The 27,500-nt window shown below is 39.6% G+C and overlaps 1 protein-coding gene across 2 annotated transcripts in view; it reads right to left on the bottom strand.

Annotated features, from left to right (window-relative positions):
* ZNF536 (zinc finger protein 536) overlaps positions 1-27,500 on the bottom strand; it is a 553,139-nt gene that overhangs the window by 340,877 nt on the left and 184,762 nt on the right. For both annotated transcript variants that reach the window (XM_058154982.1, XM_058154983.1), the window contains 3 exons: positions 24,804-24,925; positions 8,022-8,138; positions 47-140 (listed from right to left, as the gene is read on the bottom strand). In XM_058154982.1, the coding sequence (XP_058010965.1) occupies positions 47-140 (94 nt within the window). In that variant the 5' untranslated portion in view covers positions 8,022-8,138; positions 24,804-24,925. The remainder of the gene's footprint in view (positions 1-46; positions 141-8,021; positions 8,139-24,803; positions 24,926-27,500) is intronic.

Genomic DNA, 27,500 nt, shown 5'->3' with positions numbered 1-27,500 from the left:
CAAACCACACCCACAGAACCAGTAGCCAAAAAAATTGAGATTTCACCTCTGGTCTGGATGTAGATGCAAAGACCGCCGGTGTCTAGGGACTTAGAGCATTGTTCTAAAGGTGCCAATCTGCCATCCTTCCCTTCTTCCATCTATAAAACGTCAAGAAAACAGGTGCACACATGCTGGTGTCTTTCATTAAGGGCCTATCACTCACTATTATGCCATAAATATGAGATAGAAAAATAGTCAGTTTAAAAGCATTTTCATTAACTTGATGCGTTCCTGTTGAGTGAAAACTAGAGTAGCATTACATTCCATGAGGTAGTCAAGGAAGACAGAATCATATCCAGTTCCCTACTGTAGTAACTTGTCAAAGGAGGAAACCGCGCCCACCCACCCCAAAAAAAGAGAGAATTTCAGAGGGAGAAGAGGAGATAGAGAGGGGAACGGAGGTAGAGAGGGGAACGACCAAAATAAAGCAACGAATTTAGATAAACTTCCTCTGATATCAAGTACGGGGCAGATGCTTCCAAGATCTCTCAGCAAAACAGTAGATCCTCCTCTCTGAGCAAACAATGCATTTACTGAGGTCATGAGAATGTAGGAAGATTAGGAAGGGTGGGGTGGGGGGGATTTTGCTTTTTATCAGAGAGTTTACAAGCAAAAGAGAGAAAGCTTCCCTCAAAAGGAAAACATTCAGCTCAGTTCAGTTCAAGGAAACTGCCTAACATAGGAGAGGTTAGAATAGCAAGGGTGGTTATGGAGAAGGCAATCTCGAGAAGAATGGAGCAGTCTGGTCTGCCAGCTCAGTTTGCTCCTTCCTTGTTTCTATCACCGCTGGGTTTTTTTTTATTTATTTCTATTTATTTTATTTGTCACAACAGTATATATAAGCATAAGCATGAAGTAACTATATGATATATAAGCAAATATATAAGCATAAGTATAAAATAACTATACGAATTGGATACAATCAAAGGGAACATTAGGACAGGAACGGTAGGCACGCTGGTGCTCTTATGCACACCCCTTACAGACCTCTTAGGAATGGGGTGAGGTCAATAGTAGATAGTCTTTGGTTAAAGCTTTGGGGATTTTGGGAAGAGACCACAGAGTCTGGTAGTACATTCCAGGCATTAACAACTCTGTTACTGAAGTCATATTTTCTACAATCAAGTTCACATTAAGCTTAAATCTATTGTGTGCTCATGTATTGTTGTGACTGAAGTGTTGAAAAGCTCTGAAACACGTGGCTCTCCCAAAGTCTAATTCCCAAAGGCTTCTGCAAAGTCCGTTGGCTCAGACTCTGGCAAAACGTTCAGAAGATAGCTGGGTGGCTCAGTGGCTAAGACGCCGAGCTTGCCGATCAGAAAGCTCGGCCGTTCGGTGGTTCAAATCCCTGGTATAGGTCCCCCGCGTGAGCAGGGGGTTGGACTAGATGACTTCCAAGGTCCCTTCCAACTCTGTTGCTGCTATTAAAAATGAAACAGTCGCTTGAGGCCAAAGCGGTGGAAGTCACCCATCTCACGGTCTTCTGCAAGATCTCCAAATATCTAGTAACAAGAGGTGTGGGTTTGCTTTTCCTTCTGGTAATCATGCCAGAAAGTAAAGCAGGGCTCAAATTCAGTGTGAAAGCTATGAGGCTCTCCACTGCTGTTACTTTTTGCTCAGTTTCTTGATTTTTACAGGCTTTGAAACTTTATCGGCACATTAAGAAAAAGCTTCCCCACACGCTATTGGCTGGGACATCTGCATTGTTCTGCTGCTTGTTAGTGGATAAGGCATTTATCTTGCGTTCAGACTACATCAACAAGGTCAATTTTGTTTCAAGCCTGTAAGAAGATGATTCTGCAGATGAATTAAGCCCTGATTGAAAAGTTGCATTTTTCAAATGGCTAATCACATTTTATTTCAAGGCACACCAAAAGCACAGCAAAGGCGTTACTTGTTTGCACATTTCAAACAACGAAATATGAAATGTTGGTAAGCTTAGGAAGGACGTTCGGAAGACAGCCAGGTAAAGACTGGAAGAAAAATACGCGAGTGGCTTATATAAGAAATTGTTTCTGAGATGGTTTTCTTTCCCAGAGAATGGAATCTTTGGTGCATCCAAATGTTTTAGCATGAGAATTTATATTGGGGAATGTTGGATATGGTTGTGATTCATCACAACTCAAATTTGATGGCACAGAGACAAAGAGAATTGCAGAACACTGAACAGAACAGGAACATGGTGTGTGGTCCAAAAGTCTGAGACTACTCTTTGATCTTCAGCTGTCAGTCTATTCCCAGATGGGCACTGTGGCAGGGAAACACATGTCCTCGGTGATGGTTGATATCATCAAGTGACACAACTGATCCCCGACTGACCCAACTTGGCAGTTTTCATCCATACCCTGGTTGCATCCCATTCTCACTACTGCAATGTGCAGTACATGATTCGATCCTTAAAAACATTTCCAGAAGTGGTTTGACTGGGCCGCTAAGCTGTGCAAAGTATAGGGATCATAAAATTCATCTGACTGTACTAGAATTAAGCCTACAGTCTGACACAATTTAAAGCCCGAGTATCTGAAGGACTGGCTCTCCGTCATGAACCTGTCTATCCACAAAGGTCAATCAACACATGAGTTCCTTCTGAAGACACTCTTAATGTCAGAGGTTTATCCATTTGAGATGTGAAGAGGACCTTCTTCCTTGTCACTCTAGGAATATCTTTGGGGCCTCTTCTGTGTGTCCCTAAGGAGTTGTGTTTTGGGCTCTTTTCTCTCTATATTTAGAAAATCTGTCAAGACGCATTTCTCTTGTCATGCTTTTAATTGCTAATTAATTTTAATTTTAATTAGATTTCTTTTTTTAAAAAAAAACATAGCCTGTATGTTCACTGTTGTTAGCTATTCTAAGTAGAAAGATGAGATTAAAAAGTGAGTAAATAAAATCCATTTCAACCTGGACGACTCTTGGCCCTGACCAAAATGTTAAGTGAGGTTCCCAGTTTTTTCACCTCTTCGTAGGTGAAGGTTGTTTTTCCACATTTGATGGGCAAATGCTTCTGACGGTTCCTCAGAAGCCAAATAAGAATAACATCACAATAATAACATGAGAGAAAATGTATACAAGAACAAATGCTTTATCGAGTAAGAAATAGCACTTCTTTGGGAGGGAAAAATATATGAAAAAGATAAGCTATTTCCATCATTTGGAATCATTTAATGAAGTGGTGTCCAAACTTGGCCCCTTGAAGAGTGGTGGACTTCAGCTCCCAGAATTCCCCAGCCAGCATGAGCTATAAATAGGAGCAAGTTGCTCGCTGGGGAATTCTGGGAATTGAAGTCCACCACTCTTCAAGGGGCCAAGTCTGGACATCCCTGATTTAATGATTGTTTTTGAAGTCATGGCATTATAGACATTATAGCCTGTTGACCTGGATCAGGTAGACCTAGATTCAAGCTCTCGCTTAACCATAGAGTTTGCTTATAGCTGGTATAGCTAAATCTACCTCAACTCTAGGATTACCAGAGAGATCAAGGCTCTGTGTAAGCTATGAAGATCTCTAAAGAGAAAAGGTAGAGTCTCAATAAAGAGATAAAGAATCCTAAAAAAAAAAATTCAAGCACAAACTATCCATTTTGTAGGACTCTTTTTTTTCATGGTGGAAAAAAATGTAATGGAAGCATCCACTGAAAACCAAAATTATGACTTACCTGGAACCGGGCTGTGCATTATTGTGTACTCTGCTTGGTTTCCCCCAACCATCGGACAAAATGAAAAATACCCTGTTTGTGACTCATCTCGTATAAACCAGGAAACTGTCATAAGCCAGGAACGGCTTTTGACTTTGCCTTGTTAGGAATAGCACAAACCGTCTGGCTTTGTTAACAGGGCTGATTAGACTTCAGGGGAGCATGGTGCTCATTTCTGAATAGAGTAGAAAACCCCTTTCTCTATAAAGTCATCTAGTCACTTCTCCAGAAAATTCCTACCTTCCTCCAAGTACGTCCTCATTTTCAGAAACCACAGGACCACAATTTTGTCAGGATCTCTCAAAAATCTTGTCGTGTGCGCTCACGTCATATCATTAATGAAATAATACCAAAGCGTGGTTTGGGAGAAAAGCAAAGCAAAAGCAAACAAGGTCTGTAGGTACTGTTTCTTGAAAGTTATCTCCTGTAAGCCAAGATCTGGAGGTCTTCAAGTATGGCAGTGGGGCCTTGCAGTACATAGAATGGGAAGAATTCTTCCCATTCTACGTTTTACTTTCCCGAAGGGTGGGGGGAAAAAAAAAACAATTCCCTTGCTTGGCACATAATCTCTAAATCTTATAAGCAATGGAAACAATTTTTTTTTCAGTCCGAGCAGATTGGCAGTTGAGATCATTGGTTTTGCATACTGTAGAGAGCTAAACATTTACCTTATTAAAAGACTGCCCTCCAAAACACAGTGCAGTTAAATAAACTGTTACCACTGTAATTGTTTTACAAGCATACTGCTGATAATATTATGAATTACCACTAATGTCTAGTTAGTAAATTAATACAGGAGTATCATTTAGTGTTAATTCCAGCGAGTTTCCTGAAGTTAAGTATATGAAGAGGGATTAGTTTCCTTCAAGACTGAAATGCGCCTAAGAAGAAGGAGGGTATCACACACAGCAGTGCAGAAAACAACACCATGAAGAGGCATGCCGGGAATGGTTTGACGTTGCCTGGCTTGTCCGCTTGGGAACTCACCAGCTCGGGAGTTAGGATGAACAGACTTTGGAAATTTATTTTATTTTATTTATTTATTTTGTCACAACAGTATATATAAGCATAAGCATGAAAATAACTATATAATATATAAGCATATATATAAGCATAAGTATGTAATAACTATATTAATTGGATATAATGAAAGGAAACAATAGGACAGGAACGGTAGGTTCGCTTGTGCTCTTATGCACGCCCCTTACAGACCTCTTAGGAATGGGGTGAGGTCAATGGTAGATAGTTTTTGGTTGAAGCTTTGGGGATTTTGGGAAGAGACCACAGAGTCAGGTAGTATATTCCAAGTATTAACAACTCTGTTACAGACATCATATTTTCTGCTATCAAGATTGAAGCGATTAACATTAAGTTTAAATCTATTGGTTGCTCTTGTATTGTTGTGATTGAAGCTGAAGTAGTCTTTAACAGGAAGGACATTGCAATAGATGGTTTTATGAGTTAAACACAGGTCCTGTAGAAGGAGGTGGAGTTCTAAGTTTTCTAAACCCAAGATTTGAAGTCTGGTGGCATAAGGTATTTTGTTGTATTCAGAGGAGTGGAGAACTCTTCTTGTAAAATATTTCTGGACACGTTCAATTGTATTGATGTCTGAAATGTGATATGGGTTCCAGACAGGCGAGCTGTATTCAAGAATTGGTCTAGCAAATGTTTTATAAGCTCTGGTTAGTAGTGTAGTGTTTCTGGAGAAGAAGCTACGTAAATTAGGTTTACAACTCTTAAAGCCTTTTTTGCGATGTAGTTGCAGTGGGCAACAAAATAAAGATGGGAGTAGGACATGAAAGCTCTCAGACTGATTTTTTTCCTTCTTAAAAGTCCACTTATCTAAGGTCCATGAGGTCATTGTCACCCTAATGTTTATTAATAATACCTTAATCAATTAGTAATAAGCCATAATTGATAGCAGCTTTTATCAACTTTGCTAGATTATCACCCGGAGAGTTATCCACCGCAAAGATTTAAATGCTTCATTTTATTTTTAACTTTCCCTTTTTCTCTATTTCAGTAATGTCAGGCAAAGATCTATGGTTTTACCATATGAACAAATGACGGGGGCAGAATAATTTATGACTTTTGACTCCAGCTTTCAGGAAAGCTATTTCCAATCTTCACCTCTGATTTGGTGTATCAAAAGCTACTTAAACTGACAGCAGGGTTACTCACAAGTAGATGGTTTTACTACACCTCGAGGAGTGTTGTACATAGTCTACTTATAAAATTTAACCTGTCTGCTGTTAGGAAAGCCTATTGCAGGTTGAATAAATTAATTCAACATTAATAAGACCTACAGTTGTAGTTTGGGATTGTAAGCCATTGGGTGAGTATATGAATAGGAGGAAAGCAGCAAACTATTACTAAATCTGCACTACTATTAATCCCCTCATTGTTCCCATCTCCCATCTCCTCCCACTTATGACTCTATGACTGTAACTTTGTTGCTTGTATCCTTACGATTTATATTGATATTGATTGGTTCCTGGTTGCTTATTTGTACCCTATGACTATCATTAAGTGTTGTATCATTAAGTGTTAAATTTGTACCCTATGACTATCATTAAGTGTTGTAAGTGTTGTACCTTGATGAAGATATCTTTTCTTTTATGTACACTGAGAGCATATGCACCAAGATAAATTCCTTATGTGTCCAATCACACTTGGCCAATAAAAAATTCTTCTCTTCTCTTCTCTTCTCTTCTCTTCTCTTCTCTTCTCTTCTCTTCTCTTCTCTTCTCTTCCCTTCCTTTCTATTCTATTGTGGCTATGGGTCACCCTAGTAAATGATACTACCAGAAATATACTGAAGACCTGTGATGGCAACACATTTCAAAAGTTTCCCTCGAATCGATAAGAGCTGGAGGCAATTTGACATAGTTAATTGTTTCCCTGCATACAAACTGGGCAACAGACATTTAGTTAGGGAGGTGCCTAATATGAACAACAGTGGCATGAATGGTTCGACACTGGTGCTCCTCTGAGACTTGTGGACATTCACAAACTTTCCTTCCATCAGTAAGTCCTGTAGGCCACACTGAACAAGAGTTTGCACACTGCAACCAGTCCATTCCCAGATCCTTGAGAGGCTAAACTATGCCCAATGAATTTGAACCTTGCAAACACATCAGAGATATGGATTCGATGGAACCATGTCTGAATTTCAAGTGAAGATTTTTGCCTCAAACCTTTGGCCTCCATGCTTTTCTTTTTGTTTAGAAAGCAGCAATCAGGGGGTTTGCTCTATCATTAAAATCTCCACGGCGGGCCCATTTTTAAAGTCTCTTCCCTACCTTCTTTACTATTATTTATTTATTTGTCAACAAGTATAAGGAAACAAGTAACAGTATAGACATAGACACATGAAATTTTTTTGGCACAAACAGAAAGGATATAAATAGGCAAAACATAGCCATAAACACATAGAATGATTACTTATAAATGGAGACAGTAGGACAGGGAGGGTAAGCACGCTGGTGCGCTTATGCACGCCCCCTTAGGGACCTCTTAAGAAACATGAAAGGTCCACAGTAGACAGTTTACGGTAAAAGGTATGGGGATTAGAGGGACTAACAACAGGATCAAGTAGAGTGTTCCAGACATTTACTACTCTATTGCAGATGTCATATTTCCTGCAATCAAGATTAGAGCGATTGACATTGAGTTTGAATCTATTGATAACCTTTGTGTTATTACGGTTGAAATTAAAGTACTCATTTACAGGTAGGACATTTTGGTGAATAATCTTATGAACTAAACATAGGTCAGAACGTAGACGGCGTAGTTCGAGGCTATCCAGACCTAAAATTTCAAGCCTGGTGGGATAGGGAATTTTATTTTGAGCAGAAGATTTGAGTACTCTTCTAGTAAAATATCTCTGGGCCCTCTCTAATGAATTGATGCCTGAAATACAGTGAGGGTTCCAGGCAGGTGAGCAGTATTCAAGGATAGGTCTGGCAAAGGTTTTATATGCCCTAGTTTGAAGTATAGCGTTACCAGAGAGAAAACTTCGCAAAATAAGATTGACAACTCTTAATGCCTCTTTTGCAATGATGTTACAGTGAGCTCTGGGACTTGGATCTTTTGAAATCTCACGATTTTACAACTGAAAGACCAGGAGTCAACTTCCTCCCCTTGCCAGTCCCCTCTGAAAGACAGGCGTTTCTCCTAATGAAGAAAGAATCATTACCAAGCGGCAATCCAGAGGCCCTGATATGCCAGGGAAACATGGGAAGGAGGGGAAGGTGTTCAGCAAAGAATGCAAGCATATCTTACCTTAGCACCTTAACTGCATACTTGTTTTAAGGACTGTCAGTCTGGTTAGCAATCACTCAGTGAAAGGATGCAGCAGAGCTTGGCAATGACAGATTGCCAAGGGGGCGTCCCACTTCCCTATCACAAAAGAAAATAAAGAAAAGGAATGATGTAAAGTGAAAAGTAGCAAATTCCCCAAATCGCAGCGAAGGCGCAGAGGTCAAGGGAAATTCAACAGGGGCGGGGGGGGGAGGTTAAAGATGAAATCAGATCTCGGGTAGGAGAAAATGACAATCTATCCTAAAAGCAAGGCCAGTGGTGACGTGGGGTAGACAAGAAGCTAAATACTGCATAGCGCTGGGATCGTTCATTTTCATCAGATCAATAAAAGCTTATATTTATCAGGATTCCAAGCAGCTGCCACTTCTGACAACCTCTACTTTATTTTCCTCCCTCCTTCTGCTATATCAGGGCAAAGAGAACCAGGGGGAAAGGAGGGGGAAAAAGTCGCTTTTAATGCTATTTACACCTGAAGTCACAATTCCATTAAGAGGACCTGTTTTGTTAAAGAAACAGGAATTGATATTATTATATTGGCAGGAGCTGGAAACTCTCTTTGTTCTTCTCTCCATGTTGTTTCTCCCCTTTGCAATCCAGACTCAGCAAGAAGATTTTCTGACATTAAGTGCACTTTTTTCTTTTCTTTCTTTCTTTCTTTCTTTCTTTCTTTCTTTCTTTCTTTCTTTCTTTCTTTCTTTTTTTTTGGTGGGTTCAAACTTACCATTTACAAAGAGAAGAGAGGCTTCCTGCTAAAACAGTTACTACTCTAATCATCTGTACAACAATATTTGCTATCAGGCATTCTAAATAGATTATCACCAGTCCATCTGTGTCATTATTGATTTATAAGGCTTTAAGCGGCTTTAAAATGGAAGCTTTCCCACTAAGGGGGTTTCTTGTATAAATCAGAAGCATACTCAAATATAACAGCCATCACTCAAGAAGAGTGTCCATGGGTGCACATGTGCACATATTGTGTGTGTGTGTTTGCGTGTGTTTGTGCATAGACCCACACGCACACACACATATATTCATTTGCCACCCCCTTAACTCATAACAAGAATGAGAAGATGATAAATTGCTTGTAATATACTGATCCAAACTGATATGCAAATTTTGTTGTTTTTTTTTTAAATATATGACTTGAGTAAAAAGAGGCATCATTAACATATGAATGCTCTATGCAAATGATCGTGACAGAGCAGATGTTGCTGCATGTAATTGACCTATATTGAGAATTGCATCAGACCCCTTAACTCTATTAATTCACTACCCGGTAACTAGATATTGTCCCCCCAAAAAAAGTACATTCTTTGAAGCCATACACTGGAAGTAAGTCTGACAGAGTTCCAAGGATATTAAAGCAAGGTCATTGTCACCCGTATTTTGCTGTCATCTGCATTCTGCTCCTTATAGATGACATCATCAAGTGCCTGTGTAAATCGATCACTTAATAGCATTTAGAAAAATACTGCAGTAGTAGGGAGCAGGTTTGGGGGGGAGGGAAATTGTCCCAGTTTTTATTCTTTCTCTTTGGCAGAAATGTCATACCTCTTAAACTGAGGGCTCTCTCTCTCTCTCTCTCTCTCTCTCTCTCTCTCTCTCTTTTTTTTTTTTTTTGCATGAGTACACTGTGAAACACACAGATGCCATTTTATTCCCTGTCTTTATTTTTTTTTCCCCTCCCCTCTTCTTCTCCGAATGACATTAAATTGTATTAAATAGCCTTTTGTCCACAGGGCACAGACCACCCTGTATATGATAATGTATTAATGCCCCCACGTTCTAACCACTGAGCTGAAACATTTGGAGACTTGGAGGAGAAGTATGAAGCTTCATTGTGTGTGTATTGCCTGCTAACAACTGTGACACATACTAATAGAAACATACCTAATAAATTACTGCTTTCAGGTCTACCAAGCTGACATTTCTCTGCAAGGGACAATTTTATATTTGTGGCACAGAACAAAATTGCTTCATATGAAGCTACTGTGGATTAGCATAAAAATTAACACTTAAATTTCAGCTTATTTTCTACCCTCTCTTCCTGCCACAACAATCAATTCCTCTTATAAATCTGATTAGATTTTATGATGCTTATTATTCAAAGCATGTCTCAACACAGCATCCAGAGAGCTTGAAGACTATTTGTTTAAATGTGTGTGTGGGGGGGGGGGGAAGCAGCAGATAAATCTATAGGTATTTTTTATTACCCCATTCCCAACCAGTTTCTTTCTCATATTGTAACATCAGTAATTGATTGCACACATTAATTAACATGTAAGGTAGAATTTCTGCATTATGCATGATTTATTTTCCTATCTAGTTAGTAGCATTGTCTGCTGACCTTGTGCTGCTAGGACATTGGACTCGATTTGGGTCCACACATAAATGCCAATGTTCATTCCCCCGAAAGTTATTAATGTCAGATATGAAATGAGATTTTTTTGATTTCACCTGCTTACTAAACCACAAAAGCAGTTGTTCCCCACAAAGTAGGCTTAAAAACCTGGAAATCTCAAAATGATCAGTTGCTGGATCTAAGTATTTATTTTATTTATTTATTTTGTCACAACAATATATGTAAGTATCATATAAAAAGATTATATAGTATATAAACATATATATGAGTAATTATTAGGAGGTATAAGCATATATATATATAGGAAGAAGAAAAGAAAAACAATAGGACAGGAACGGCAGGCACGTTTGTGCGCTTATGCACGCCCCTTATGGTCCTCTTAGGAATGGGGTGAGGTCGATAGTAGAAAGTTTTTGGATAAAGCTTTTAGGATTATGGGAAGAGACCACAGAGTCAGGTAAAGTATTCCAAGCCCTGATGATTCTGTTACAGAAGTCATATTTTCTGCAATCTAGATTAAAGCGGTTGACATTAAGTTTAAATTTATTGGTTGCTCTTGTATTATTGCAATTAAAGCTGAAGTAGTCTTTAACAGGAAGGTAGTAGCATGCAACTATGTTCAGGAGATGCAATTCGGCAGGAGAGAATTGGCAAATACCCTAAAACAAGTCCAGATTAAAATAAACAAACAAACAAACAAACAGAGGGGCTGTTGATTAGAAAAATCATGAAAATTTATATTGATATTGTTTCCTGATTGCTGATTTGTACCCTATGATTAAGTGTTGTACCTTATGATTCTTGATGAAGGTATCTTTTCTTTTCTGTACACTGAGAGCGTATGCACCAACAACAAATTTCTTGTGTGTCCAATCACACTTGGCCAATAAAAAATAATTCTATTCTATTCTATTCTAAAAATGGACTCTGTACATAAAATGTCTGCCATTGTCCATACGAAGTCTCCCATTTTACATGATGACAGAAAACTGACCTGACAGAATGCCAAGTGGTTGGATTGATTTTTTTTAATCCGACGTTAAATTTAAAAAAAGGCTTTCCCAACCGTTTAATATTTTACACTCAGAAATTACCTTAAAACTGCATATCAAAGCTCCAGCACAAGCTTTGATGTCCATATGGTGCATCTGTGTTAGCAGAAGGAACATTGGAAGTTACCTTACATTGTCAGGTTCTGTGCCTCACTCTACTGCGATGTTGACAATGACTAAAAGTGAATCTCCAAAACACCAAACATGTGTTCTACTCCTGAATCACATCTCAGAAGACTGGAGGGGAAAGTTATGGGAGATCTGGAGACTATTTGGATCTGCATAACCTTCTTTGCCCCTTATTTTGAAGGGGGAAGGGAGAAAGGCTCTGTCTGAAGGACTGCCCAATTGGTGTTGGCTCTAAAGCCAACCTTCTTTCATTTCCTTTTCCAACTGGAATTATGCAAAGCCCATCACAAGACTGATTTCCCATAATCAGCATGGAAACAGCAGTAGAGTAGAGTAGAGTAGAGTAGAGTAGAGTAGAGTAGAGTAGAGTAGAGTAGAGTAGAGTAGAACAGAACAGAACAGAACAGAACAGAACAGAACAGAACAGAACAGAACAGAACAGAACAGAACAGAACAGAACAGAATAGAATAGAATAGAATAGAATAGAATAGAATTCTTTATTGGCCAAATGTGACTGGACACACAAGGAATTGTGTGCATATGCTCTCAGTATACATTAAAAAAAAATCCATTCATCAAGAATCAAAAGACCTATCCAGTTTAACCCTGAGAATGACCAGAGAGAGGAATGGTCCAAGGCATCTTCTTGTGGCCTGACCATTATTGATCCCTCTACTAAACCTCTTGGTTTCGATCTTCATCACTCAGTCTGGACAAAATTAAACAGAATTAGGTGTGATACTAGAAGAAGTGCCTCTGCCCTTTATCAGTGGGGATGGAAAGATTTCCCTTGTCGCGATTGTGATGCTGATATGCAAACTGTTAAACTTATTGTGCAACCCACGACGTGGATTCTCTAGTTCCCTAGGAAATCTGTAGGAAGCAACACCAAAGACGGATCTCCTGGATAGCTTAATTGTACATCCAGTTATGAGGCCCCGTGGATGTTTTTGTATATATAATTATGTGGACTGTGTCTATATGTTTACTTCTCCTCTTCATGTTCTCATCATACACTAAATAAATAAATAACGGGGATTATGACGAGGAGATCAGAGGCCTGTTACCCTTAAATGATGTCACCTCTCCCGTATTCATTCAATTATGAGCATTTTCTCTTTAAATAATGAGCAGGAGGTTTATCTCAGTAAGTGTTGCCCAATAAAGTCATCAAGGGAGTGCTGTTTCCCTCTCTGTGACCTATTGAGAAGCAGAAATATAGACATTATCTGAGAGTTGATTATCCCCAAAATTTCCTTTTCAACAGAGAGTTATTTCCAGTCCAAATGTATCTAGTTTCCCTCCAACCCAATGGATTGTGTTAAAGAGCCATCTGCTATCAGAAATTTTGCATCCATGAAAGTACTCACCAACCACACTCATAATAAAGGAGAATGGTTTAGATAAAAAGAGGCTGGGAATTAGCTCTACATGCTCTGACTTTTAGCTCTCAAAAAGACCTCTATTTTTGTCAATAGTGTTTCAAAGGTATATATTAGAGGGGAGGAATCTTAGCTACTTTACTGCTGTTCAAATCAGTGGGAACCATGCAACCCAAAAAGAATGCAATGCTTTAAAGAGAAACAACCAATACTTATTGTTCGTATACAGTGGACATTTTTTTTTTCAGACCTCCATTTTTACCATTGTTTAGTTCCCACAGGAGGGTTATTAGTGACTTTTATGACTTTAATCACTTGCCAAATCTGATGTCAAAAAAAAAAAAAAGGAAACCTTTCACACCTCTGCCATTTTGAAAACAATGTTCCTAAGAACTCGACACTGGATGCAAAGCTGGTAGGGACTGGCAAAGCAGAGCTGCCCTAATCTGGGACCCTTCCCAAATCTGGGGACTCTCGGAATTTGCTGAATTCAACAAGAACTCCCAGAATTCTGAGATAGGCTGGACATAAGACTGTGGGGGTTGGGAATACCGGAAGCTGAAATCAGACCAGATCAGTTCAGTTCCAGAGACTAGGGAGGCCATTTTTGCCCTCCCAGAAGCTCGAGGAAAGTCTCCAGAGCTCAGGGAGGGCAAAAACACCCACCTACCCCACCACCATGGTGCAGGAGGCCGACTAGGCCACACCCACCATGGCCACGCCCACCCAGCAATCGGGCAGAGAACCCCTTGCTAAAATTTTTGAAGCCCACCCCTGGGTAATATCCTCAGTACTAGTTTTCAAGCTGGTGATGTTAACTATTTTGAACATTGCAGAAACGCCTGCAAGAAAACAACCAAGTTCAGAGAGCACCAAGGACCTTCACTTCAGCCCTGAGCTACAAATCTTCTCCTTCAATGTTAAAAAGGATAAAAATACAAAAACCTTGGGAAGGGAGGGAGAAAGTAGGATGAGCAGGGGGGGAGGGGGAATCTGCTATTCGTAGATAATATTAATGTGAACCACCTCCCTTTGGAACCCAAAGCCAACTGGCAGAGACAGATATTTTAGCTCTTGTGGAAGGTCAGGAGAATTGGAGTCAACCTCACTCTGGGGAATAAAATGTTTATCATCTCTATTCTAGTTCTCCTTTTTTTTTTTCTTAATTGTAAGCTTAGGGGCAGAGGCTGTACAGGTAATCCTAGACTTATAACCACTTGTTTAGTGAACATTCAAAGTTACGACGACATTGAAGAATGTGACTTATGACTGGTCCACACACCTACGATCATTGCAGCCTCCCCATGGTCACGTGATAAAAATTTTGGCCCTTGGCAACCAGCACCTATTTACAAGGGTTGAAGTGTCCCAGGTTGGGTGATCACCAGTGGTGGGATTCAAATAATTTAACAACCGGTTCTCTGTCCTAATGATTTCTTCCGACAACCAGTTCACCAAACTGCTCAGAAGGTTAACAACCAGTTCTCCTGAAGTGGTGCGAACTGGCTGAATCCCACCACTGGTGATCACCCTTTGTAACCTTCCCAGCTGGCATCCAACAAGCAAAATCAATGATGAAACCAGATTCACTCAACAACCACATGATTCACTTAAAAATTGGCAGTGATTCAGTTAACAACCAAGGCAAAAAACCAGGTGCAAAACTCACTTAACCTTCCTGCCTTCCTTAGCCACAGATTTACATATTAAAAGAGTTATAAGGTACCTTGTAGGTCATCTAGTCCAACCCCCCACCCCACCCAAGCAGGAGACCCTACACAGTTTCTGACAAGTGGCAGCCCAGTCCCTTCTTGAAAGTCTCAAGTGATGAAGCTCCCACAACTTCCGAAGGCAACTTCAGTTCCATGGATTGATTGTTCTCACTGTCAGAAAATTTCTCCTCATTTCCCGTTGAATCTCTCCTTGTTGAGTTTCCATCAGGGGTGAAATTCAGCCGGATCTATCCGGATCCCGTGATCCAGTAGCGCCGGGGTGAGAGGCTCCATCCTCCTGCCTAGACATCATCACATCCCATTTTTGACCCTCTGTGCATGAACAGAAGTCTCTACGCATGTGTGGAGGCACATATGAGCATAGCGAGCGTGCACACACACTCATATTTGCAAGCCGGTAGGGAAAGGTAAGTGAATTTTTCCCCTGGTTTCCATCCATTATTCCTTGTCTGCAATTGTGGTTCCAATTATGGTAATAAGTAAGGGCCTAAAGATCTAGCTCGGCCAGTTGGCCTGGGGCCCCAATGGAGGAAAAACACAATGGAAGTGGTTGACTGAATATCAAGAGATCCCCCGTTCCCCTGTTCTGTCCCCACTCTCCCCACACGTCTTTGCTTTTAATTTTTGATTTTAATTTAGGTAAAGGTAAACGTTCCCCTCGCACATACGTGCTAGTCGTCACCGACTCTAGGGGACGGTGCTCATCTCCATTTCAAAGCTGAAGAGCCAGCGCTGTCCGAAGATGTCTCCCTAGTCATGTGGCTGGCATGACTCAACGCCAAAGGCGCACGGAACGCTGTTACCTTCCCACCAAAGGTGGTCCCTATTTTTCCTACTTGCATTTTTTACGTGCTTTCGAACTGCTAGGTTGGCAGAAGCTGGGACAAGTAACGGGAGCTCACCCCGTTACACAGCAGCACTAGGGATTCGAACCGCCGAGCTGCCGACCTTTTGATTGACAAGTTCAACGTCCTAGCCCCTGAGCCACCGCGTCCCTATTGGTTTTAATTTATTCAGGTTTTAATGATGTGTTTTTGTCTCTGTAAGCCACCCAGAGTTACTTTACGGTAAGATGGGCAGCCAATAAATTTTATAAACAAACAAACAATAAAGGACTACCTGTATGGTGATAGTGGTGATGATGATGATGATGATCATCATCATCTATTCTGGAATTATGTCCTTACTGTGTTGCCTTATGCATGTATGTTCCTGCACATCACAGGTGTCAAACTTGCCACATCACGGGTTTTTTTTGTTTTTTGTTTTTTGAATTTATATCCCGTCCTTCTCCGAAGACTCAGGGCGGCTTACACTATGTTAAGCAATAGTCTTCATCCATTTGTATATTATATACAAAGTCAACTTTTATTGCCCCCAACAATCTGGGTCCTCATTTTACCTACCTTATAAAGGATGGAAGGCTGAGTCAACCTTGGGACCTGGTGGGGCTTGAACCTGCAGTAATTGCAAGCAGCTGTGTTACTAACAGACTGCTTAGTCTGTTGAGCCACCGGAGGCGTTGCATGTTTCCCGGTTTTTTTCCCCACTTGCATAGCTGGGGTGGGTGTGGCCTGCGCTTGATGCATCCAGTCCAAGGCCACCAGGTTGACCCCCCTGCTCTACATCAAGAAGAAACCCAGTTCCCCTCCCCCTTACCCCCCACTGGGGGAGGGGTGAGGGTAGAGGATGGAGTGATGGTTAATTTACAGGGATTATTGAAGATGTATAAATATAATTAATGTAGGGTCGGGTCTGCCCAGCTACCATTTTAGAATGGTGGGGAGGGAGAAAGGAGGAGAGAGTAGGAGGTAGGAAAGAGGAGAAGAGGGGTAGAAGAGGGAGAAGAGGAAGGAAGAGGGATAGAAGAGGGAGGAGGAAGGTGAAGGGTGGAGGGAGGAGAGGATGTAGATAAGAGAAGGGGAGGAAGGCCTGGAAAGTAGAAGAAGGTAGAAGAGGGAAGAGAGTTAAAAGGAGGGGGTGGTAACTGGGCAAGCCTGACTAATTGTACTGTATATGACTGTACATTGGATGAGTTGTTGGATATGAATGTAAAAATAAAACTTTTTTATAAAAAAAAAGAATAAACCCAGTTAAGGAAAAGCAAGTTGCTTTTTCTTCTAAAAAATATCACCAGTCCCTGAATGAAATCTTTAGATATCATCAGGATTCGACATTTGGAGAATTTCAAACGATTTTTTTTTTTATCAACACCGCAATGTATTGAATCTGGATTAGTTTTTGCGATTTCCTGCCTATTATTTGTCTATTTCTTTACTGCTTCCCCTACAGTTTGTTTCTCCACCTGACACTGGTTGCAAGCTACAAACCAATTACTTGAGAGCAGTTAGTGAAATAAACCTTTCTGTTCTCTAGAAATGAATTGTAGATGGTGACCTTTTGATTTTAAATATAAGCCCGTGAATTAAACCCTTCAAAACCTGTGATGTAAGGCCCTCATTTCAGAAAACCTAAAATGTGTAGCGATGGTGTTATGCTGTTTATATTATCACAATATTCTTATTAAAATTTCGCCGTACTTTCGCCGTACTCCGGGTGCGGGTTTGTCGGCGTTTTGTAGAAAAAGGAGGTTCAAAAAGCACCAGGCATCACGAGGAGATGGGAAGGTTTCTCTTCCTTTTAGGTCTTTAAATAGGGGCGTGGTTAGAAGTACTGTATTGGGGTGGGGGGTTGGACTGGATGACCTACAAGGTCCCTTCCAACTCTGTTAAATCTGAAGTTGCCTTTGGAAGTTGTGGGACTTTCATCCCTGGAAGCTTTCCAGATGAGAATGGACTGCCATCTGTCAGAAATGGTGTAGGGTCTTCTGCTTGGGCAGGGGGATGGACTAGATGACCTACAAGGTCCCTTCCAACTCTGTTAATATGTAACAAAACAAGCATCATATTCAAACAAAATACAAGTACATTTTTATTGGTTTTCTAAATAAACTCGCGTTAAGATGGTTAAAATTTGATCATAAGCTTGGAGAAAGTTCTGTTTTATTTTTGGCAAAGCACTGTTTGTGCAAGTTTCAAGTAACTGATTGTCCAAAGAACGACAATTCATTGTTCATTTTCTTGGACACAAAGGTGCCATTGTCTTCCGTCTTATTCTCTTCTCATTCTAAAATATCCTATTATTTATTTTAAAGAACACATAAATGACCATAACAATAAATTCTAGCTTCTCTATAATCATGTATTTTATACCTAGCCAAATTATGTGCTTCTTATCATCTGAATAGTTAAACATAATGGCTTGTTTGCATGGTCCAAAATTGTTTCAGAAAGTTATTTCATATTTAATATTTTAACTAGTTCCCTGCTGGGATTTACAAACGTTTTAATCTTTGCAAGCTGCCCGGAGTTGTGTTTTAAGATGGACAGCCTTACAAATCTTTTAAGTAAGTAAATAAACTCACTCCTAGGTGGTTTCATTCTTAGAATATTCATAGAGTATTTCAAGAGAAATACTTGAGTCAAAACATTGTGAGAATAGTCCTGTTAGATGAAAGGAGATCTGAAATGCTGGTCAACAGCTTGAGCTTAAATCAATCAAGATGAAAAGTGCAAATGGTTACTGGACAACTCAATTTTGGATTGGAAATTCAAGTTATATTTAACAGAGTTGGACTCCGGGTTGAAATTCACTTACCTTTGCTACCGGTTTGCAAATGTGAGCGCCCGTGCACGTTCTCCACACATGCACAGAGCTTCTGCGCATGCACAGAGGGTCAAAAATGAGACATCATGATGCTCAGGTGGGTGGGCGGAGCCTCCAACCGCGGGCGCTACCAGTTTGCCCAAGCCTGATAGAACCAACTGAATTTCACCACTGGTTGGACTGCATATGAATACAAATAATCCTCAACTTATGACCACAATTGAGTCCAATGTTTCTGTTACTCAGTGAGACAGTTGTTAAGCAGGTTTTGCTCCATTTTACAACCTTTCTTGCTGCAGTTGTTAAGTGAATCACTGTACTTGTTAAGTTAGTACCAGAGTTGTAAAGTGGAATCTGGCTTCCCCATTGACTTTGCTTGTCAGAAGGTCGTAAAAGGGGATCACATGATCCCAGAAGACTGCAACTGTCTTTTTTTTTTTTTTTGCATTTATATCCCACCCTTCTCCGAAGACTCAGGGCGGCTTACACTATGTCAAGCAATAGTCTTCATTCTATTTGTATATTTATATACAAAGTCAACTTATTGCTCCCAACAATCTGGGTCCTCATTTTACCTACCTTATAAAGGATGGAAGGCTGAATCAACCTTGGGCCTGGTGGGACTTGAACCTGCAGTAATTGCAGGCAGCTGCTGTTAATAACAGACTGCATTAGCAGCCTGAGCCACAGAGGCCCATCATAAATATGAGTCAATTGCCAAGCATCTCAATTTTGACCATGGGGATGCAGCAATGTTCGTAAGTCTGAAAAATGGTCATAGTTCACAGATAAATCACCAAGTAGCCTCAAGAGAGAGTGAGAGAGAGTGCTAACAACTAGATGATTGCAAAAAAATGCGATCCTCCCATCCTATCAGAACTAATCCTTCCATCACCTCCACTATCCTGCCAGAACCGATGAAGCTTCTTGGATGAGAAGCGAAATGTCTTTTTCTCCTTCTTCCTCAAGGAAAAAACAGTCCAGTTGCCTTTTGAAAAAACATCTTTGAGAACATCTGAAAGGAAGGTTGAGGAAAGATGGATTAAGCACGAACCTTTTGGACCTCGGGGACCACTAAATTCATAATTTTAAATCCCGTGGACCACTAATATGATTTGCCTAATGACCGGCTGGGTGGACATGGCTAGGTGGTCATGTGACTGGGTGGGCGTGGCCAACTCAGTGTCACTCATGTCTTTACTCGTCCCTCCCCTCCCACCCAGGCTCCTTAGGGCCCCAACAGAAAGCAGCTGTTGGAGCTAAGCAGCCAGTATGAGAAAGAGTTGGCGAAACAGCTGCTTCAGTTCAAATTGGATCTGGCCGAGAAGGAGGCTCAGCAAAAGCACCTCACTGAGGACTAGGAGCATAGGCTTTCCAAGCAGAGGAAAGACCTGCGGGAATGCAAGGCCAGGTACCGGCACCTGGAGGCTCAGCGGGCTGAGATGGTCTGCCAGTTCTAGGCCATCAGGCAGTCCCACTGGAACAAGGTCCTCCGGCTCTTCGCCGCCAGTGGCACTTCCCTCCAACCTTTGACCAAAGCCCCACACTAGGAGGCTGCAGCAGACCCCAAGTTGGTATTTCTGCCCCCCTCCAACCCACACAAGACGACCCCAAAGGGGGAGACTCTCTGTAGCAACACAAATGTTCATTGCACGTATCTGGCCCAGGGGCCGTGGTTTGAGGACCCCTGATTTAGTGCGATATAAAAAATGCAAATAATTTTTCTGCCGCACACCAAAAATTGTCCATGGACCACCAGTTGGTGACCGGTGGATTAAGGGACATATCCAAGGACATGTAAGTCGTAAACTTAACCCCATCTAAGCTGTATCATCAAACCACACTTTGTCCCTTCTTACAAGTGGATTTCCCTTATTTACCATTCTCAGGGGAAATTTAGGTGTGTGTGGCATTTATAACCCAGAAGTTTGTCATTTTTATTGCAGTGGGTCAACTATTTCTGAAAATAACCAGACTAGTGGTTGTGTTACAAGGGTGTTTAACTTGAGTATCTCTATCTGAACATGTTATGAACACTTCTGACACCACTCGGCTCGTGTGGCATTAGTAGGTTAATGCAAATTCTCTATTTTTATGTAGATCAGTTAAAAGTAAATTAATTAGACAACAAAAAAGAGAAAAATGTGTAAATAAAGTGGAAGGCTTAGTTATATGGACAATTTCACAGCCAGCCCAGAACACTTTTTTAAACCATAAGATTACCACTAAAATGTTTATACTCAAGATCAGGAAAGATAAACCCTTTTTTGATTAAAAAATACAACAGAAGAGTAATTTGATTATAGATATAATCAGATAGTACATTCTGGAGGAGAACAATGCCTGAAACTACATAACTTGCTGCCTGCATAACTGCGATTTGCACATTTAAAATGATAAATTTAAGGCTATCAATACTAAATCAATTCCAGGAAGAGCAGATAAAACTGGAATAATTCATCCTATCACTATATTGAAAACACAAAGAGGACGCAAAGGTAATGGAATGCTTTGACTTTAATTTGGTTTTAGGTTTTTCAAGGACAATTCTCCCTGCAAGAGTTTAACATATGCATTTTTTTTTTAGAAATCATCCTTCAGCACATCTGATCCAAATATACTAATGATTTTTATTGGTCAGATCTTGAAAGCAAAGTTTATTTTAATGGGGTAGGCATTAATTAACCCAACATGTACTATCTTTCAGTGTATCTGGCCAAGTACTTTCATTTACTCGTGTTTATTGTGAAATGTTTGCATTCCCAACATTGGGAAGCCCACACACAGATTATTTCATACTTCTCCTCAGAGCACTTTACAAAAGTTAAAAGAAGTTATTGTTTTTGATTAATGCATTAAGAAAAGCCCCGAAACCAGATGCTCAGAAGAAACGCATTCTTCATTAAAAACGTTCAAAACGGCATTCATATGAAAATGAAGTGCTTAAACAGAAGTTATGCAGGCCAGCTTTTCATCGGTTTTTTTTTTTTAAGGTATCCCACAAAGAATTAACTTTGTCCATTTTGGCACATAACTCAACAGGAGACTTTTAAAAGAGACACTTCCCCAACATATTTAACTGTAACAATTATATTTTTTTAAAAAACAACAACCCTAAAATCTCACAGTAGATAAACAGATATGTGGAATAGTGTGTTACAGATGGGAATTCTAAAGCAGTGGTTGTCATCTTTTGATTAAGAAAAGGAAATGATTTCACTAAGAAGACATTCCCTCTTGTGTTGTTTTGTTTTAACCGAGTTTGTACTTTCCACTGAACTGGACATATTTATTGAGTCTCATAAGTTACTTCACAGTTACCAACATCACTGTAATCTCAACAAACTATCTTTTTTCTTGCCAATTATCTAAATATCATAACTATAAAATATCTTAAAACATTCTCTGCAGTGTAAACATCTTAGCTACAAAGTCTTAAGTGTAAACAGAACGATGCATCAGAATGATTTTAAGCGATGTTATAAAAAAAAAACTGCTCTTAAAAACTAAACAAAAAATGTAAAGCTTCCATCTGGTTTATGATTTTTCCACTGCAGAAATGCTGCTGTGTGCCAGTTTAGTGAACCATAGCTTACTAAAAAGATTGCCGAGGTCACAAAGAAACAAAGAGCAAGACTTTTAACGGTTACAATTTTCTCTCTTTTATTTCTCACACATCGGTCTGATATGGCTCAAATAGAATTAATACTATAGAAAACCCAGACAGAATTTCATACACACACACATAGATAGAGATATATATACACATACATACACACACACACACACACACACACACACACACACACACACACACAATCTGTTTAAAAGGGAACCATTTGCACAACGCTTAATATTTTGCAAGAAGTGTCATTTAAGTAATTATGGCTGATTCCTTTGCAGCATCGTGTTATCACCCAACTGAAGTGAATGTATGCCTTCTTTACAATCCGCACACATATGGTTAAATATAGATAGTAAATTGCAGATGGGAGGAAAACAGGAAAACAGTTCTGAAGCTCTTTGTGGAAGTCTTTGGAGGATAAATTTTAAAGGAGTATAAATTTGGAATTCCAGAGAAACGGTTTTACCTATTCCGTAAACCCATAGAAAGGAAGTGCTAATGGCATGGCTTCATCATGATCAATATGATATCAGGGATTATTTTTGTCCTCTCGAGTTTCTTCTTAAAAGCCTTCAGTGATGGAGCACCCACAACTTCAGAAGGCGAGCCATTCCACTGGTTGATTGTTCTCACTGTACAGCCTAGATTGTGTCTCTCCTTGATTAGTTTCCATCCATTGTTTCTTGTCTTACCTTCTGGTGCTCTGGAGAATAGATTTTCCCTCTTTTCTTTGTGGCAGTTCCTCAAATACTGGAGCACTGCTTTCATGTCACCCGTAGTCCTTCCTTTCACTAGACTGGACATACCCAATTCTTCTTCAAATGAAGAATTGGGTATGTCTAGTTGTCTCAAATTGAACCGTTCTTCAGATGTTTTCCACCTCTACCCAAGCCATCAGTTTGCCTCTTTATTATTTTACTAACGGAGTTATTTGCAGGATCTCTTTGCCAAGATAAGAATTCCAGTTGTGAGTATGGGTCAAGTTGTAACTTACAACTCTTCCTTCCACAGTATTCATACTTGTGAGATACGTTTCTTTGCATGTGTGTGGAAGGTGGGTGGCTAGAATTATTCTTGTGCACAGAATCTTTGTGCATATGGGTCATTTTAACAAGGACCTTTTTCTCACACACCTTCTCCGTTGCTTTATTTATGCTGCAGTTGGATCATTTTGTGTGGGACATCCTTCATTTAGTTTTTAACTGTGTCGAAAATAAAGGGTTTTTTCTCTCTCTCTCTCTTTCTCTCTTTCTGAAGCTGCCAGGAAATCATAGTCTTCATATAAGCAAGGCCAGAGTACTGTCAGATCACTTTTTTAAACATGTAAGGATGTATGTCTTACGGATGATTTCAGAGGTGGGTCTCAGCAGGTTCTGCCCAGTTCTGGAAAAGCTGTAGTAAAAATTCTGACTGGCTCCGCCCCCATCTATTCTCTGCCTCCCAAATCCCAGCTGATTGGGAGGAAATGGGGATTTTTGCAGTAACCTTCCCCTGGAGTAGGGAGGGAATGGAGATTTTACTCCATTTTATAGTATCCTTCCCCTGCCATGCCCACCAAGCCACACCCACAGAACTGGTAGTAAAAAAAATTGAAACCGACCACTGGATGGTTTGCTATTTCAATAAAAGAAATATCCAAATTGCTTTTGGATTTCTTATTTCCAAAATATAAAAGAATCCAAAATATTCTTTGGGATTTCTCGCTTCCAAAATATTATCTCTAGCTTGAACATAGTTTTTAAATTGGGATTTTTTAAAAAAGGGGTTTAAATGAGGTTTTAAATTTGTATTTAAAAGTTTTAGGGCATCAATTGAATTTAACTGTCTATTCTTTTAGCTGTTTATATGTATTATATGTTTTCTGTTGTTTTTTTGGGGCTGTGAACCGCCCTGAGTCTTTCGGGAGATGGGCGGTATACAAATATAATAAATAATAATAATAATCTCAGAAACAGCCTTTTCTAAATAAAATTTGAATAAGGGAGAAATTGACCTGACATCTATTTTGTCTGGGTCCTTAAAGATCTCTAGGCACTGAAAGGCAGGAATAATGAATAGCTGGTAATAAATGTTTATAAATGATAAATTAGAATTCCCAATTCTCTTTTTTTTCTGAGGGGTTCTCATGTTTAATGGACATATTTTATAGCATTAAATTGGCCTGGAAGAGATGAGTAAGAACATTGTGCTTTTGTTATGGACATCTTAAAAGTTTCCAAACTTTTTCAGACAAAGGAAAAATCTATCTATCCATCCATCTAATGCATATACATATAGTTCATGCCTAATATGCATACATAAACACGAGTGATGCCATCTGAAAACCATCTGGAAATCAGAATTCATTTATTTTGCTATCCAGGCCAACATTTACATTTACTAGTAGACTAAACGTCACAAAAGAGGGATGCATTTTCAATCAAAAAGGAAAGACGAGATGAAAAAAAAATTAATCTGGTAGAGTTTCTCTCTTTGATTACACTTTTTTCCCCCTTAAGAAGTAAAATTAAAAATACTCCTCAGAGGCTAACTTTCTCTTCCCTCAGCCTTTGTCCCAGCATTGAATATAACAGCCCCAGATAATTAATTCTCTATTTCTGTGGATTAAGCAGTTCTTAAAAAAACCTTTCTAAAGATGTCTCTTTGAAGAGGAAAAGCACTAAATGTAGGGAAATATATAGATCAACTTCTCATTGAAAAATCAAGGCAGATATGGTATCCAGGTATCCATCAACTAAAAATTTGTCACACATTACTGGCAATAATACACAATATACAGTACCATTTTCTTACCTGGGACATATAGAATCTGTAGTCTGTATAAACGATCCACAGGCCAGAATTCACATACAGAATCCCAATTCAGACAAGGGTTGAAAGCCGGCTGCTTAATCACTCTGTCTCAATTTTCCCATCTGTGAAAACAGAATAATTACTAGTTGGATTAAAGCAGGGAAGACTTCGGTTAACAGTTACTCAGTTAGTAGCTGGAGGTTTATAATGCCCATTTGCTTAGAACTGATTGTGGGAATGCTGTGAAAAACTTGTAAATCACTTTTTTTCAGTACCATTTTAATTTCGAACCGTCTCTAAACGAACCGTTTAAGACTAACTCTACTGGGATAAAAGCAGGAGTGAAATACTACCAGTTCGCTCCAGTTCGGGCAAATCGGTAGTGATAAAAAAAAAATCTACCTGTTCGGTCGAACTGGTAGTTAGTTATTGGTTCAGTTGAACATGTAGTTTAAAAAGCTACCGGTTTGGATGAACCGGTAATTTAAAAAAGCTACCTGTTCCTCTGAATCGTTTTTTCCGACAATCAGCTACACCGAGCGGTTTAGCTTTGCTAGAAAGCAGGAAATCCTGCTGTCTAGCTAAATCGCGCAGCACAACTGATCTCTTCCCCCTTGCTGCTCTACTTACCTTCCCAAGCCTCCTTTTGGTGTGTACTCTGCATGCACACGCATAGCATGCATTTGGTGCACACTGCGCATGCAGCACACGTTTGACACCTAACGCGCATGCACGGCCAGCAAACCGGTAACAAACCGGTTCAGATTTTACCACTGAATGAAAGAGAATGCAAAGAAAAGGTTTTTTTCCCATGATTCTTTTCTTTTCTACGGCAGCCTTAGCATTAGTTTTTTTTTTTTTAATGTTCCTCCATGTAATTTTTACTTCTGCACCCTAAATACATAAGAACTTGTACAATCCAATTCCCACGTTGTTTGTTCACACAGAGAATCTGGACTGCTCACTGCTACACCACCAATTAGCTCTCAAAAAAGGCAGAAGCAGCACTTCGATTGGAAATTTTGCAATGCTAGATCTACCTCCTTTGAGTTGAGTTCAGCCCAACCCCCAAATCTTTACTTTCAGCCCTATGAACCTTTTTTTAAAAAATTCATTATGTAGTAGGTGAACTTTTTTCTTCTTCTTTGTAATTTATTTAACTCAGATGTGTTTTGCATTGAAATCTGCAGTTCATAATCTTTGTTAATTATAGGAGACATTCCATTCAAAGAACAAAATGAAAAGTGTTGATGAAAGAGATAAATTCTTTCTCTCTCCACATATATACACAAACACACACACAAATACGCATAGAGAGACATACAGAGAGAGAGAGAGAGAGAGAGAAAGAAATGCACATAGAAGTTCCAAATTTGTGCTGGGTTTGTTCTTTTTTTTATGAGTTATGTGCTATTGTTTGCCCTCCTAATTGGATGACTAAGTATCCAAAACTGCAGAAATGTTAAATTGTGTATTCAACTTGTCATTCATCCTGCCCTTTGTAGGGCATTGGGTAGCTATTGAGCGCATCCAGTCAGAGGAGCCGTACGCAATCCGTACAGCCAATCACAAGAGAGGGAACTGTAATCAGGCAGGCAAAATCAAGTGGTATTCATCGGAGAAAATCTGCAAATGATTCTGGAATGACATTTCTGTGATCCTTTTCCAGCTATGTTGCCAAAGTGAAGAAACACAATATTGAAATGTTTCCTATAAAATATTGATTCCTTCGTTTCATCACGTGAAGAAGTGAAATTCTCTCCCTTGCCTAAAATGTGCAGAAGAGGGAATTTTAGCAGTTTTACACTCCTGCTTAGCATCTCAACTCTGCCAAAAAAAAAAAAAAATATTCTAATGTAACTTGGCGTCTCTGGTGCCTTCCATTGTCTCAGAATTGATAACCAGGTTGGGAAATAATTTGTGGTTGGGACTCTAGAAGAAGACTGTCTTCTTTTGCATTTGGCCACCCTCAATTCAGGTACAACATGCCTGATTCTGTATTTGATCTGTAAGCGCAGCTGACTTAACTGATTCATCCTCTCATAAAGATGAGCTGGAAGTCGCAACACTGCACAAAGCATCACGGCCTTTGCTTAAAAACCTTAATAAAGAAGAGTCCTCCACCTTCTGAACCAACTTGTTCTCTGGTTTGCATCTTTAAGAATTTCTTGCTAATGTTTAGCTTAATGTGCTTTTAATTTATGGACAATGGTTGTGGTTCAATTTTCTGCTCCTTCATTCTTGCATGATGGCTCTTCAAATATCTAGAAATGACTTTCATGCCAAACTAGTGGAGAAGCATTTCTCCGAGTAATCTAAACTGAGCTGAGGCCCAAATAATCCCAATAAAAAAAGAACAGGCAGTTTTACTTAATTGATATTCAAACGTACGATTTAGGGATCCAGAATCAAACACAGAACGAAGTAGTAACAAAAGAAGTCATGGGAGAAACTAAAAGTTCAAACCATTGAACACCAAACACAATAAAATATGTGTTGAGATGAGAGCAGAAGAATTGTCACAGCAAAGAAAGGGATGAAACGCTTTAATCTAGATTGCAGAAAATATGACTTCTGCAACAGAATCATCAGTGCTTGGAATACTTTACCTGACTCTGTGGTCTCTTCCCATAATCCTAAAAGCTTTAACCAAAAACTTTCTACTATTGACCTCACCCCATTCCTAAGAGGACCATA

This window comes from Ahaetulla prasina, chromosome 12 (assembly GCF_028640845.1).
Source record: "Ahaetulla prasina isolate Xishuangbanna chromosome 12, ASM2864084v1, whole genome shotgun sequence".
Taxonomy (NCBI): Eukaryota; Metazoa; Chordata; class Lepidosauria; order Squamata; family Colubridae; genus Ahaetulla; species Ahaetulla prasina.
This window is presented reverse-complemented; position numbering and strand designations above follow the sequence as displayed.